Genomic DNA, 15967 nt, shown 5'->3' with positions numbered 1-15967 from the left:
ATTAAATAATTTAAACATATATATTTTTTAGTCGAATCCTTTTTTCAGAAACCGGCTGTTTTTCTTACGTCACTTGGTAATTTAATAATTATGTTTCTGCGCATGGGCAGGGATGCGCATGGCTAAGTACTGTATTTAGTACTAAACGATAATAACAACACGACAAACAAAAGACTTAGTTATTGATTATTGATATTTTACGCTGAAATATTAGCAAATCACAATTGTTAACTTCATTATTTTTTGACGATACTTTAACGTTTCCATCTACGTGTAACGAGAATAGACTGGCCAACATGTATGTTTGGATTTGAAACAAAAAGACGAAAACCGTAAGTTAAAATAACTTTAAAACTTTTGGTTCTATTTATCATTTTAATGTAATTTCGTATTTTGGATATACAGAAAATAAGCATTATTTTTACTAATATTGTTTTATAAAGGCCTATACTGTAGAGTTCCTCCCTAATTTGAGCAGAATCGCTCCATAAAAACGTGAAGATTTAAAATGCATAAATGAAATTAAAATACTAACTCTTCTACATTTATAATTGTATGGTTATTAAATGATAATTTAATGTAATTTTGTCAAAATTGACTAATCCAACCGGAGGGAATATGATGTGGACATGTATTTAATGGACGAACCGCGATCGTCTCTAATTTGGACAGAATAGCTCCAATAAAAACGTGTACATAAATACTAGCTCTTTTGCATTTTTAACTATAATATGGTTATTAAATGACAATTTAATTTAATTTGGTCAAAATGTACTATCCAATTGGAGGGGATATGGTTTGGACATGTAGGATGGGTGAACCGCGATCGTCACTACTGACATGATGTCCACCGCCATCACCACCACCATAACCACCATCACCGCCACCACCATCATCATCATCACTGCCATCACCACCATCACCACCGCCACCATCATCACTGCCATCACCACCACAACCGCCACCATCACCACCGCCACCACCACCACCATCATCACTACCATCACCACCGCCATCACCACCACCGCAATTACCACCACTGCCATCACCACCACCATTGCCACCACTACCACCGCCATCATCACCATCATCACCACCGCCATAACCACCACCGCCGCCATCATCACCATCACCACCACCGCCATCACCACCTCCGCCATCACCACCACCGCCGTCACCACCATCACCGCCATCAGCACCATCACCACCACCACCGCCATCACCATCACCACCGCCATAACCACCACCACCGCCATCACCACCACCATCATCATCCAATAACTTATACGCTCGTCTTTTTTTTTTAGAAATATGACTGTGGTTGGTGTTTTGGTTTGCGAGTTTTTGCTAATAATGAATGTAATTCGGGTTTGTCATATGGCACCAGCTGGTAAAGTAAATACTCGTTTTCTAGGTAGGTAGTTTAATTTAATTTTTTTAAAGTAATTTTTTTTAAGGAATAGGAAGAATAGTAAATACCTTATTTGAGTATATTTGTTTGTAGCTACGATTAAAGACGGATTTTGCCCGGAAACACCAGGGATGTATTATTTTATTGAGGAATGTGTAGAGGTTGGTCTTCAGCCGCAGTGTAAATTTGATATGGACTGCGGTGGATATATGAAATGTTGCCAGCATACGAAATGTTTTGACACTTATGTGTGTACAACACCACTTTCAGGTAAAGCTCATTAATACGTTGGTTCAGTGAATGTATTTGGCCATTTGGGTGTATATCTCAATTTTCTTTATTTAATGTGGCGGTCGGTGAAGTAGTATTTGTATGTTATTTTGTACCTTATAACGGTGTAATTTTCATTTAGCCCAAGATCTTTTTCCATCATTTCCATTCTTTCGTCCCGGACGTTGCTATAACGTTGATGAACTAATGAAGAAACTTGGGGGAATTTGCACAGAACAGGCATCTTGTTTTGAAGATTTGGACTGCCCGGATGAAGATAAATGCTGTTTTGTTGACTCCAATTGTGGACAAATAAAACAGTGTTATAAAAGTATACCAAGTAAGTGTGTGGAAAATGTGTCTAAACAGATCAACCACTGAACGAAAAGGGTCTAGACTCTTAACACGTACACTGAAACCTGGTCCCAAATATTTAATTGTGAAAAGTAATAAGTATATAGATGGAACACCTCTTTTGGTATAAGTCTACTGTTTTTATTCAGGAGACATTTATAATGGAACGAAGGGCACTGTGTATATGTTTTAACACTACAGACAACATCATTCATCATTGGCTGGTCAAGCACATCACAAGATGACAGTTTTATTACTTTTGCTTTTCCGCTACTCCCCTGTAATACTTTATATTTTTTGTTATGTAGAAAGATTGAAAATAAATAAATAAATATTCAGGGAAACCATTATTAATGTTACACTTTTGTTTTATTATTTTACCAGACTGCAACGTCCGAGGAATGACGTATGGAATGGGTCAAACTTATTACAGAGGCTGTCTTGCTTGGTATGTTCCACTTAAGGAGATACAATAAAATTCTTAATGGACGACATGTTTGAATAATGTTTTGTTACCTACCTAAAGTAACCCACACCTAAAACTGAATCCACATTTTTATTATTCTAATTCGAAGATAAAGTATGCTTTATAACACTTTGCTGCGAATATAAGGTTTATTTTGCTAGGTGATTTTATGTACTGTAATGTTATTTAACTGTTTGTATAATTTTGAAATTATTATGTTTTTTGCAGTGAGTGTAAAATGGTTAATGGTGACGCAGTAATGGAGTGTATTGAAGTCGCAGATAATTGCGTAAATGGAGCTGTAATAGTAAGTAGATTAATAAAACTATTATATATTAAATTGGTAATTATTGCGAAGTAGCTTGGCGTCAGAGAGCTAAGTATTGGTCCATGCTTTGCCCTACTATGACATTTTTGTACTTCAAGTGAGTATGTAAGCAATCTAGCAACAGGATGTTGAGCTCCGGAGATAAAAGAGTTTATCTGCAGCTTCGACACGATAATTTCCACGCCTCTTAACTGATACCGCGTGCACAAAGTATAGGCCTACTGTCAGTATTTTTTGCAGCGAGACATAAGATCAAGAAATATTACCTTGACAAGGCGAGCTCAGTGTCCTGTTGTTAATGTTAGATTGCTTTGGTACAATAAAAGTAAAATTACGTTAGAGTAGTAGTCCAGTTGGTTGGCTGGCTGGTTCCTGGTTTCGAATCACGCACGCTAGCCATCAACACAAGCCCATGGTATATTAACGTCACAGATCTGGAGTTTGTGAGTCCAATCCGAAAATTAAATTGTTCTCAAAAAAATTGTTGTAGGCCTACATAAAGTACAATTACGGCAGAGTAAACACCTGACCAATTACAGTGTTGTCATCATCATTATCATAATGCAATTGGGTAGTAAAGTGTTCTCTTACAAGCTTTCAAACCGTTTCCATTTTTGTAGGACACAAATCCGATAAATAATGGACAATATTACAACGAAGAAGGACATATCATTGTAAATGGAATACAAGCCATGCACATGGGTATTCAAAAGAAGTACGGTGATTAGTAGGCCTAACTATCCTATTGGAATGCTATGGTTTTTCTTTTCGATTTGAAAACAAATATTATTCGAATAGAAACGAGTTCTCCATTAAGATTTAGGCTTTTAGTTTTTGAAAGGAACCTTTTTATATCCAATGGTCAAGCAAATGCTTTCATCATTGAATAATGAAATTAAATAGCCTACGGTATAGTTTTGATTGGTTTGATTTGAGATCATTTTTGGAATGCGGTTGAAGAAATCAAAGAAGAGGGAGGCGGGTCGAATACCAATCTGGACATGTATTAAAGGAAGGGAAATTGAGGTCATATTTTTTCACTTGTTTTACGTTATTTATCACTCCATTTTTGTAATCTTATTTAAAAAAATTGTTTTCAACATTTTATTCTTGCCCCACCTGAATCATGTGATAAATAATAGAACGTTCACAATCACGCATCAAGACCTGTTTTTTTATCCAGTTATATAATGTATAATGTTAATACAATAAATTAGATTATAGAATATTTTATCTCGATTTATTTATTCAATTTAAAATATTTCATTATCAAAATGGGTATCACCATCAATTTTATCTACATCATGATTGTGATGACAACCTTTGTCCGCATTGCTATCATAATCATCTATCATTTTTATTTGATCAATTATCATCATCATAATCCCACCATCTATTTATCATTGTCTGATCTTAATCATCCTCTTTATTTCTTTTTATTGTAAGCCTATTTCAGATTGTTACTTTTTCGTTTAAAGAAATGCTTTTTAGAAGATGAAATTATCAAATAGGGCCTACATAAAAATAAACACAATGATTATAAATAAAAGTAGTACTCGTTCAATTCCAAAACCATTGTTTTATTTATTATTCGTACAAAAATATATTGTTTAAAGTGTACTAAAAACTTATTGACTGCATTTAAAAGAGGTAACGAGAACGTTAAATAATAAAGAATTGTTTCTACATGTCTAAATATCTTTTTAACATCAGTATTCAGAGGCATTGATTTTAGTGAATCGAGTGGGTGCATATCTCGCTTCAAATATCGTAATCTGGTATACAGTAGAACTCCTCATTCTGGACAACTCTATTAAGGGATACCCATTAAGGAAACATGTTTCGTGTCCTCTGTCCTCCTCCGTTTTGCTTTAAGGTTAAATGCACTGCGATGAAAGGTCTATTCTACCGAATTAGGATAGTGATTTGTGCATTTTTGTTCGATAGTATTTTTAATGATGTGACAAATGCATTACGATCTAATACAATACCATTGTTTCCTAATAAATAATTATTCCATCGGAGATGTAATGATCGAAGTAAAATTATCGGAATAAAATGTGCCTAGGCCTAATTTGGCTTATTAACCATTACAAAATGTAAATGCTCCACAATAATTTGTTTAGGGCAAGATTATAAAAACATATTACACAATTTTTTTTTTCTAAATTTGTCCTGCTTATGACTAATGTGCTAAATATTTTTGTTATAATAAGCATTCATATTTCTATAGGTATGTAACTTACAACTTATATACTGTATTATGAATCTGAAATATAGTTCCATAAGCTAGACAGGTAACTACAGTCAGTAACACACTAGAGATTATAAACTTAGGCCTATACTCTATAATCGTTTTTTTTCCCTCGAAGATTACGTATATAAATATATAAAAAAATCAATAAAAATAAAAGGTTTTAGAATGGCTTCCACATAATGCTTTCTAATGAACTTCGGTTGAACTTAGTCTGTGTAAAGGAGAAACATGAAGGACTAGGCTTGGTACTTTTCAGGTCACATCCAAAAGTGGGTATAACTAATTAACATCATATTATGTCATGAGCAGCTCAGTATCAATTGGGTGATAGCCTCTTAATTTCATGACTAAGTTAAGCCTAACGCTTCAATTTCATTTTTTGCTTGTTACAAATGGAGAGTTGTTGAAATGAGCTTTTCTTATTGCATGTAATAACTTGAAAATTATTTTAGTAGCTTTCTAAAAATAAACTTGTAGGGCCTACTTGTACTTGTTGCTATCGAATTGAGGTTCCAAAAATAAACTGTTATGCAATTCATATCAGGCAAAATAAGCATTGTTACATTTTTAATTAAACACTTCTTTAAAAACCAAAATTAACGATTTTGTACGTATTTGTTACGTCTTTCGTTGATGAACTCGTAGAAGGCGAATGCTAACACCATTACGTATACCTGTACAATAAAAAGTAATTAGGAATAATTAAGTAACTAGAAATAGTTACGGTAAGTAATTAGAAATAGTTAAGTATACTAATTTAAGCATGTTTTAATTACTTAATTACATTGTTAAATAGGCCTATACCACGGAGAAATACATTGAGTTGACTGAAACTCAGTAAACCATTTTATTTCTATAATTGTGTTCCCTAACCAAGTACCCGGAGAATGATAAGATGGGATTCAACCTCAGCCCCCTGACCAAGAAAGAAAACGACCTGAGATTGAGCAATATTAAAAACAACTTACGTGGACCAGTGTTCTGAAGATAAAGAATGCAATCTGTGCAATAACAAATTCAGATTCGGCAAGATTCTAAGAAAGAAACAAAATAATAAGTATAAGGGAAAAGTGTCTAACCATTAATAACACTATATAATCACGTGATCATCGCCAGAGTAAATCATCACCATCATCATTCTATGAAGTTTTATCGTCCACTCTCTTTCCTCAAATCATCGGACAACAACACTTACAAGCACAATAATCAATACAATATGATATAAAAACAGTGAAATGATTTAAAAATGTGACATGCTTAATGCAAGCCTAATGCAGTTGATATACATAATTTGTTTATCTTGATTGTGTATTAATTCTTACTTCAAGTTCCTCCGAATGTAGGTAGGCGATGTAGATGACGCATCCTAACTCGGCCAAATACGTCAGAGCCGTCGTCACCACGTAGAAGAGCCCTGCTCCATCACTCCACTGCAGAAAACAAGTTAGTATTTTTGTAACAGATTTATATAGTTAGACAACAAGCGGTTACAATACAGCATTATACAAATACGGTAATAAATTCAGAATTACTAAATAGAGGGTATTTTTAACTTACACAAAATGCTCCAATGAAAAGGATAAATGCGTAGATTATCACCAAAACTTGTAGTACAACCAAACACAAGTTGACTATCCAACCGGCTGAAAGAAATTCAATTGTTGTAAGTATTCAGCTAACCATGTTCATGCCCACCTCATACAGGTGACAATACGTTTCATCCTTGTGAGCTTTTATTTAGTTATTTAACGTATACTGTTACACTACTGTAGTTACATGTTGTATGATGTATTAATATGGCGCTTTCGCACGAGCACGTAAACGATAACGCTATTTTCCAACATACAACGCTCAATCTCCGCCCACTTTAGAATGTTGACGTCATTCGTTAAAGGTAACGTTTACGTGCTCGTGTAAAAAAGCTCCCTAATATGACACAATATACATACCAACGTAATTGTTGTTCGATAAGCTTGGTTCAAATACTACAAACTCAAGTAACGTCCACACATATCCCAATGCAGCCAACATTGACAAAATCTGTGGTATAAAGATATTACAACTTGGATAGAAGATTCTTCTTTAGTATTTGGGTATTTTGTTAATTAAAAGCACATTTTTATTTACCTACCTGGTGTGTAACAACAGTTTATCAAATAAAATACTGGTTTTTACGACAATATTTGAGAAAAGTCATTATTATTTAACATACTAAAGACAATAAACATGAGTATTTATGCTCGGATAATCCGTACAAGTTTGATACAACTTGTTTCCAAAGGAGTCTTTCGAAAATTGTATATAAACTGTTTATAGGCCTACATAATTATCTCCGAATTATGGTAGAAAATGTATCATATATCTGTTATTTCCTTCATTCAAGCGGAAATATATATTGGATATTGAATAGTTTGTCCAAGAAACAGTATTTTATTTTTTGCTATACACCACCAGGTAGGTAAATTTGTCCAAAAAACAGTATTTCATTTTTTGCTATACACCACCAGATAGGTAAATTGTGAAAATCGGGTTTTAATGAACAAAATAGCAACTTGTTCCTGTATTTAATTAAAATGTTTATTTATACAATTTTACGTCATTCACAGTCAGACACAAAGTGTTATTTTGTGTATAGCATAAACTTTCTAAAGCATTTTAAATTCCTCACCATTTTAACAGTGTTCCTAGATTAATGCCAATGTTAACGAAAAGGTATAACCTATTGTTGAAAATCATAGGCCTTTCAAATAGTTGACCCGAATATTATAACAAAGAATGCGTGTTTATTGTGCATTATTTACTGTACTTTTCACAAAAAAGGCAAATTCCTATGGTAACTAGCAAAACATGAGAAAGTTTGGCAAGAAACGCGACCTAAACAGAGTTGAGTGACTCAATTGGTTTCAAAGACAGTTTATGCCAACTTAACCTATCAAGAATGATATGTGCCGAGACAAGATGGAGTTCTGCTACTGGTTCAGGAGGTGGTACCATAAGTGGGAGAAAGGTATGTAGAACCAGGGACCTAATTTATAGGTCCATGGTAGAACCAATTATCATCACTCTTTAATGGTCGTACACTACACCATGAAAGAAATACACATCATTCGGTTTCGATGGCACGATGTTGACTCTCATGAAACATTATTGAAATTATTCATTAAGCTAATAATTATGCTTATATTCATATTTTGTATGCCGTTGTGTGACTGTAGTTCTTGAGCTCATATTTGAGGAAATAAATCAACACATTTGGTCTATGTTGGATCATGGAGGAAATATAATGTATATTTCCTCCATTGGTTGGATGTCGCACCGTAAAGATTCATTTTTTAATGTATGAACATGTTTTATTCATTTGCTACAATGTTATTATTTGACTACGTAACATATTAGATACTATAGGTGCTGTGTCAATCCAATGTTGTTTTCAATAGGGCTAACTATTCCAATGCATGAATGCCTAATACTATTATAGGCAAACGCAAAAAAAAGTCCACCTTTGCGTAATACAGTAGCAGCCAAACAGCGGGGTAGTAAACAAGATTAACCTAAGTATTAACATGGAGAAATTTCTCCATGGTATTCATCAGGCTATTTGTCATATGATGGATATCGATATATATTATTATAATTAGGGCCTATATTAATTATCATTTCCAGAAAAGGGTATTTCCTACCAGTTTCTTGGATTTGTATTGAACAATTCAGCTCGATGCGATTATTTAATTATTAATGAACTATACCTTCTATATGTACAGTATACAAAATAGCAAACTACATTATGATAATATATGTGAACACAGCGTGAGAGTCAATAACGCGCCCTGTCTCTAATTAAACATGTAGGCTCTTTACAATGTAATTCTTCAATTCAAAAGTGTTATTGTCCTTACCAGAGAAAGCATCGCTGCCACCATAGTTCCACTGCGAAGATTGAAACAGAAACAGCAATATTTCATGATCGCCATCTTGACGTTGATATTAGTACCAAACTGTAGAATCAAAACAACTGACAGGGTCCCCCAGTTTTGTATTTAAGACAGATCTACAATACACGATGAAATTGTCAGTTATGTCAAGGGTGTGTTCTATAAAAAATCTTGCGCTTAGTCAGATCAGGGTCAATTTACTATTGTTATTTTGTGCAATGAAAAGAACGCCTATCACGCATCATTTCAGACGTGAATATTCCTTGTGTTATTACTCTTTACGCTTAGCCTAACCCGAATAATAAACCTTAACTATATTGCTACCGCTTTCCTTTATTATGGTAATAGTTAATGCGGTGCTTTGTCATTGGGTATAAATTGTACCAATCGCATAGAATTACAACAAGTTGAGGGCGTATTGAACTTCACAGTGGACGTCGTCGTCGCACCCCAAGCTAAATTTAAAATACTGAATTGTTCACTATCTTTTACCAGATATAAAATAAAAGGTTAAAACAAACAATAAGATATGGACGCGCATTACTTTATCGAAATCTATAAGTTTCGCACACAACTTTCGAATCACTAAGTCAGAACAAGACTGTTTCCATATTTATTGATATGAACAAACGCTTTTGAAACAGCTGCACACGTTTATAAGATTTTTTATTTACAAGGCAAAATAACAAAAAGAAAGGTATCAAAAACAACATTTAAATAAGAAGCGAATTATACAAGTTATATGAAATAAAATGAAATAGTCAAAAACACAAAATAATTATTGACAGAGCAATACTTAACCTTTATGATAGAGTTAATGTTATTATCTATGTATTATAATTATTGTTGTTGTCAATACTATTATTATTATTATTAAAAATATAATTGGTAATTACTTTTATTATAGGCCTACTGTTATTATTAACAAATAAAAATAAATGCAATTGTTATATGATTATTTATTCTTATGTTATTTAATTTCAATCGTTATTTGTCATTTAATTAAACGTGGTACTATTTTTATTATGATTGACACAGTGACAACAAAATTTCCGTACAACTTCTGGAGATTTAATAATGAGTAGAAATGAATAAAAGACAAGAAAGTTGTTTATCGTGGTCTCCGCGGGTCTTTTTATACAATATACATCAACCCGCGTCAATCAACCCTAGGTCTATTCACTGTCTCCTAATTGCTGACTGCTGACAACAGTTTTTGGTTTTAACGGGGTGACCCTACTGGAAAGCTTTGTTCTTCTTGTAATGAACACTCGATATTATTCTTAATAAAAAAAAGTCGATACAAACATTATGAAAGTTCAAATTACTTGTAACTATAGAAACTGATTGATGATAAGTATATGAGCAAATGTTAACTTTAACTTACGGTAGTTGCTGTTTAGTCTTGAAAAGTTCGTGTCTGCGATTTCAGAGCTTATTACTATTAGGGATATTATTTATCTTCGCAAAGTTTAGGTAAGAAATCATAGAAATAGTTTATAAATGTTTGTAGTCTTATTATTGATATAAAATTATCTTTTATCATTGGACCTCTACTCATTTAGGCCCGTGGTGTGTTTTGGTAATACTGCAGGGACACGATTCATAATGATAATATAAAACTGGTCTCTCATTAAATTTTTCTTAGCATTCCTTACACGCACACAATAAAGACTTATTAGTATTTACAAAATTCATTTTTTAGCATTGTTTCTAACCTTTTTATCATTTAACAATAAGTATTATATCGTAAACTTTACGAGCGGTAAATTATAACTTAAAACAAATCTTTCAAATAATTAAATAACATTATTTCTACTTGAATTTCTGTTTGGTATTGCAACTTAAGCAAGGCGACTTATTATTTACACAACTTTGATTAATTTTCATTTATAAAGAATCATAATTGCTTTTTTTACAAATTACAGAGCACTTCGAGAATGTCACCATCCACAGTGAGTGGTCGAGTTATGTTTAACAGCCCATTGTGGCGCAAAGATTCTATTAAGAATTTATCAACACCTGAGCCAACACCAGACCAAGTCAAAGAGCTTGAGGATCTGTTTATCCTTGACTGCATCTCCATTGAAAAGAGGCGTTACAAATGGAGTCCTGACATCATACCGAAATATGACGCTCTTCGTGATCACTACGCGCGTGCGTACTTTTTATCGCCTTTGGTACAACGTGTCCTCAAGAAAACTGTTTATGCTGAAGGGGTGCGTTGTAAATATTTACATTTCAAATCAAACTAATTATAGCCTATGTATTGGAACAATACATGTTTAATTGTTTGTTTTAGGCCTATATGACGTAATTTAAGATTGGGGATGCTGAAAATTACAAACGGAATGGAGCGCATTTGGTTTATTAAATAACACAATCTTTAGTATTCTTAAGCTCTGTCTACGCTACCTATCAAACTAGTTTGACAAAAAAATGTGATGTGCCCAAATATGGTGGTGATTTACCAAAATATGGTAGTGATGTGACATCATCATGTTCATATATGGGCACATCGCATTTTTCATATAAAGTTAAAGTGTAGACCGAGCTTTAAAAATATGAACCAACTAGAACCAAAATAAAATGTCCAAATCAGTGATTTATTTTCTACTTCTAGAAAAGGAACACAAAAGATGATGAATCCCAAGCCCGTTGGAGTAACACCCTTTCTGGTCGACGTCGACTTCCACGACCACCGACTGCCGTCCAGCTTCAGGAAAAACGGCACGAGTTCATCGTAGATAGCGTCGTTGCCACAAATGCTGTTACAAAGTATCCATTCAGACCTTTGGTACCTACGTATAACTCATTGAAGGATTCACACACGATGGGCTACCTGCGTAAAAAAGGAGTACATAGTGTGATGTCGAGAACAATACCAGAAGAGTTACCGTCGGGGGCGATGTTCAGAATGCAAAGGTTCGTAGTAAAGTCTGAACGTACATTATTAGCTTAATAGGCCTGTTTCATTCGTCTTCAGTACATGTATAATTAATATATCGATAAATTATTAGAAAAATGGATTCATCTATAAGGTCAAGGTCTAACAACATTCGGACAAATTAAAATTCTAACTTATTTTAATGACCTTTAATTAGTAGGCTTATATAAAATTATAAAGATTTTATAGTTTGTAACAAGAATGATCTAAATGCATCTTCATGTTATTTTACTAAAACTTACGGTAACGAAACAAATGAACTGTAGGCTACTACTGGTAACAGGCACTGTAAAATTATAGCATGATTATGCTGATTATTTTTAATGCTGTAATATATTAATATACATGGCATAGGATAGATTTTGCACGCATGGTACACCCTCAAATAAGAATGAAAATGCCTAGTTAGTGGGTTAACAGAATATGTGTTTGACTGTGGCAAAGTGAAGATAGTTATAATCTCCTAAGATGACGCGATTGTTCGTTTGATTGTTTCCATTACAATGGTTTACGATTTAAAGTAGCAAAGTACAAAGGGTGAACCTCTTGTAAGCTGGTTACGAACTCTCTTTCCGTTTCAATGTTTACTCTTGGGACTCTTGCATAGCAACAAGCTGTGTTGTTGACACCTCACCAGGTTTAGCATTCAACTTAACATTCGCGTGTGTTTGTTGTTCACGCCAGTAAGTTACCAATTTGAAGATATATTGGAAGGCTTTTAATTTCTAATTAATAATTGAATATACTGTAAATACAATAAACAATGCCGAATCAAGCAGAAATCAAGAAGAAGTCTCACAGAGGACCGCCATCGCCAACTATCGAAGAAATGGAACAGAAGGAAAAGGAGTTTTTATTGGATTGTATAGCTGTTAGCAGTATATCAAATGACTATGCTATGGCCCAACCTAAACTCGGGCCAGCTATTCCTCCTTATAATTCTCAAAAAGACAAACACGTTCAAATGTATTTTCATCGGGAAAAAGTGCCAGAGGTACTTCAAAAAACTGGTCAGGTAGGTCAGAACGAGACGAATACTTAGAATAGATGCTGTTATGTTCGGTCATGCTAAATCTTCGCCCGGTAGTACCCGGTATCCCCAGGTAGGGGCCCGGTATCGCATGGTAGTGTACCTGGTAGGGTTTTATGATATAAAATGTTCAAGTACATTACATGTTATTAAGATGCTTTAGTCATAAATTTAACTTACATTAGTTAGATTTTTTTTTCTACGATCTACCAGTCCGTATAGTATGTGTTTTAAGTACTATCATAACGATTAAAAATGGGTGGATTCTTGAAAGTCTGTTCAACAACCAAATTGTTTTGCACGCCTCATACACCCCCTCCCCTTTTGCATTTTAAATCCTGGATAGAGCTATTTATGTAAAACAGTGGTACAGCGAGAAAATATCGACATAGAGAAAGTATATTATTATATTCCAATACTTAGATTACAGATCTTGTTGCTATTTGCTATAGCAATCTATATACGATTATTGTATGAACAGTAAGGTTAATGTATCACACCACTTGTCCACATGATAAAATAATAATTTAGTCCTTAATAATATCATTAAGCTACGAGGCTATGAATAATTATGTATTGTATTTTCTTGGTCTTCATTATTGCTCTAGTACCATTTTTCATTTATTTCAGTTTTATTCTAATGAATGAAGACAAACAAATATTAATACGTATGACAAGAAGGGCATAGATATCTGTAGAATAATTATATAATTGTTTTTTTTTTATATTTTGTTTAAATAATATTTTTATTTGTTTTCAGAGCAAAGGTGGGTGTTCGATCGACGGTCCCGTCATTGATAGGTTCATCGAATCGGGCGCTGGCTACAAATACCTCCACGCAAGAAACGACGCCCCCAATTCTGCCAAAGGTAAATTATTATTTTAAATGACGTCATCGTCCTCGCCATCACATTTTTAACAATATAAATGCCACCAATGCACCATCATTCTTCAATTTATTATTATAACAACAATATTTATATACAGAAGAACCCCGGTATTGAGCCACCCGATTGATAGGTAGGCCTATTGACCGTAGTGTTAAAACATACTTTCCCTCGTTCGTATTGTCCCGTAGGTGTGTCCAAATAAAGCTTGGTTCCCACTAGGACGTAGCGCAAGGACGTAAGCGCAAAGTAATTTGATCAATGGCAAGCGATGGATTATTTTGAACTATCAGTGTCATTGGTCAACTCTCTTGCGTTGCTCTTACGTCCTTTCGTTGCCTAGTGCGAACCAAGCTTTATGTGGGACACTTGGGCTTAAAGTCTCATACTATAACAATAATAATACAGTACTGTTAACGTCCTAACTATAAAAGTTCTATAAAAGTACATCATACATTCCTTCCAGTAAAAATAATATTACGAAATCTTTCTTTATATCCTTCGTAGCTGGCCACTCAAAAGACCAAGTAAATGGACATGCGCAGTTCATGCAAGACGCAAAACCAAATTGTGGATACAACGGACAATTCGGATATCGTCGGAATTCACCGTGGCTTCGACAAGTTCCGTCACCGTTCGGAACAAGTAGTCGGTCTCCAACACATTAATAGTGCTTAGTTCAAATATACACAGCCACGTTCTCTTGCTAAAAGCTTGGTTCCCACTAGGACTTAAACAAAACGCAAGCGAGTTGACCAATAACAAGCGATATCATCACAGTCCGAATAATCCATCGCTTGTGCGGCGGATTGGTCAAATCGAATAACCAAACTGATAACAAAAGTTTATTTCATACAAGCTAATACACACCTTTGCACATGCAACAATTTATTTATTAATGTATAGCCTACAATGCTTTAGTTTAAGGGGGTTGACTTTGTCAAGTCAATGTACGTATACAACGGCTAGTGACTATTATTATTTTCATTGATAAATTATCATTATTATATTGTTCAAATGATTAACTTTTGTACATTCTTGATATTTGAACATAAAATATTGTTCGTTGTTGTTGCTTCAGATACAATGATTGTGCTGATATCATTCAAATATTTGTAAATAAAAATGACATTTCGTTATGTGATGTGTTCCATGTATGATTATAGTTAACTAATTCCAGATGAAACCCTTTTCACCAAATTCAAGCTTTGTGTAAAATTTCATAAACCATGCGCAAAAAAGTTACTGAGGATGAGGATACAATTTATAAACATGCTATGATTTGGTAATTAATTAATGGTAAATGTAATATGGCGTAACTTAATAATACAGTAGTCTGTTTATGGGGACGAGAATAAATACAACCTCACCGGGTAGTGCACCGCCAATATGCACCAACAAACAAAGGCTTAATTTGCATGATAGTTATTAAAAATGCAATACGGATTCGAGAAGAAAAGCTGAGGAGGTAGTTAGCGGTGGGTAGTCAATCAGAGTTTTTGAGTCAAGTCGACGGTAAGTTGTAGGCCTAAGTGCATTACATACTGTTTTAAGTTGATTAGACTCAATCTGATGGAGGTTTAGAGAGGGTGATACACATGAACAGCAATGCATTGATCGACAAGAGACAATTTCAGATGTGTATTTTCCATAGGCCTAATGCCCTTTATTTCTCATTGTGATGGGTATGGGGAGGGAGCCTTTCAATATCAGAGAAAGAGATATGCAGATGTCCAAATTCGATTGGATAGGGACTCTTCAACACATACATAATTACCGATAGGTCAAATGCATGGGAGGATTAAAGATTCATGTGAGGCCTTCCCTCGCATGTGTAGAATGAACGGGTAACACAGTATCTTGAGAACAGTCGTATCTGTAGGCCTACATATGACATAACACAACAAAAAATCATTTATCGATTTTTTTAATTGTTAAAATCTCAAAATGAGTTAACCAACCTATTTTCCTTCTTAAAAGAAATATGTTAACTAAGACGTATACGCGATAATCCATTGATATTTCTATAGGCCTCAACTAAGACCACATGGTATTGAAATGAAAAACAAAGCTATTCCTATGAAA

At 34.1% G+C, this 15967-nt stretch overlaps 3 protein-coding genes across 4 annotated transcripts; 2 read left to right on the top strand and 1 right to left on the bottom strand.

Annotated features, from left to right (window-relative positions):
* Window positions 1–233: 233 nt before the first annotated feature.
* On the top strand, window positions 234–4498 carry LOC140040409 (uncharacterized). The gene is made up of 7 exons (XM_072086316.1): window positions 234–332; window positions 1308–1414; window positions 1505–1681; window positions 1824–2021; window positions 2420–2483; window positions 2730–2808; window positions 3450–4498. Exons 1-7 carry the CDS (start codon window positions 301–303, stop codon window positions 3555–3557), a joined length of 765 nt encoding a protein of 254 aa, XP_071942417.1. The 5' UTR covers window positions 234–300; the 3' UTR covers window positions 3558–4498.
* Window positions 4499–5154: 656 nt separating this feature from the next.
* On the bottom strand, window positions 5155–9288 carry LOC140040410 (uncharacterized). Its single transcript, XM_072086317.1, has 6 exons — window positions 8983–9288; window positions 7036–7126; window positions 6644–6729; window positions 6409–6516; window positions 6055–6120; window positions 5155–5760 (listed from the first exon to the last, which is right to left on the bottom strand). The coding sequence occupies exons 1-6, from the start codon at window positions 9055–9057 to the stop codon at window positions 5683–5685; spliced, it is 504 nt and encodes a 167-aa protein (XP_071942418.1). The 5' UTR covers window positions 9058–9288; the 3' UTR covers window positions 5155–5682.
* On the top strand, window positions 7886–15006 carry LOC140040407 (sperm microtubule associated protein 1-like). 2 transcript variants are annotated; one of them, XM_072086314.1, is made up of 5 exons: window positions 7886–8093; window positions 10947–11237; window positions 11642–11943; window positions 13756–13864; window positions 14390–14551. In XM_072086314.1, exons 1-5 carry the CDS (start codon window positions 8025–8027, stop codon window positions 14411–14413), a joined length of 795 nt encoding a protein of 264 aa, XP_071942415.1. In that variant the 5' UTR covers window positions 7886–8024; the 3' UTR covers window positions 14414–14551. The 2 variants fall into 2 exon arrangements, with proteins under 2 accessions (XP_071942415.1, XP_071942416.1); XM_072086315.1 differs by lacking the exons at window positions 7886–8093; window positions 10947–11237; window positions 11642–11943 and adding an exon at window positions 12426–12980 and having other exon boundaries at window positions 14390–15006.
* Window positions 15007–15967: the final 961 nt, after the last annotated feature.

This window comes from Antedon mediterranea, chromosome 2 (genome assembly GCF_964355755.1).
Source record: "Antedon mediterranea chromosome 2, ecAntMedi1.1, whole genome shotgun sequence".
Lineage (NCBI taxonomy): Eukaryota > Metazoa > Echinodermata > Crinoidea > Comatulida > Antedonidae > Antedon > Antedon mediterranea.
This window is presented reverse-complemented; position numbering and strand designations above follow the sequence as displayed.

Bases quoted from the DNA above. Each gene is read 5' to 3' on its own strand.
- LOC140040409 (XM_072086316.1), top strand. From the start codon at position 301: ATGTTTGGATTTGAAACAAAAAGACGAAAACC. The intron at 333-1,307 runs GTAAGTTAAAAT...TTTTTTTTTTAG, and splicing joins GAAACAAAAAGACGAAAACC to AAATATGACTGTGGTTGGTG. The intron at 2,809-3,449 runs GTAAGTAGATTA...CCATTTTTGTAG, and splicing joins GCGTAAATGGAGCTGTAATA to GACACAAATCCGATAAATAA.
- LOC140040407 (XM_072086314.1), top strand. From the start codon at position 8,025: ATGATATGTGCCGAGACAAGATGGAGTTCTGCTACTGGTTCAGGAGGT. The intron at 11,238-11,641 runs GTGCGTTGTAAA...TTCTACTTCTAG, and splicing joins AAACTGTTTATGCTGAAGGG to AAAAGGAACACAAAAGATGA. The intron at 13,865-14,389 runs GTAAATTATTAT...TATCCTTCGTAG, and splicing joins CGCCCCCAATTCTGCCAAAG to CTGGCCACTCAAAAGACCAA.
- LOC140040410 (XM_072086317.1), bottom strand. From the start codon at position 9,057: ATGGCGATCATGAAATATTGCTGTTTCTGTTTCAATCTTCGCAGTGGA. The intron at 6,730-7,035 runs GTATGTATATTG...AATTTCTTTCAG, and splicing joins ATCGAACAACAATTACGTTG to CCGGTTGGATAGTCAACTTG. The intron at 5,761-6,054 runs GTAAGTTGTTTT...TTTATTGTACAG, and splicing joins TCTTCAGAACACTGGTCCAC to GTATACGTAATGGTGTTAGC.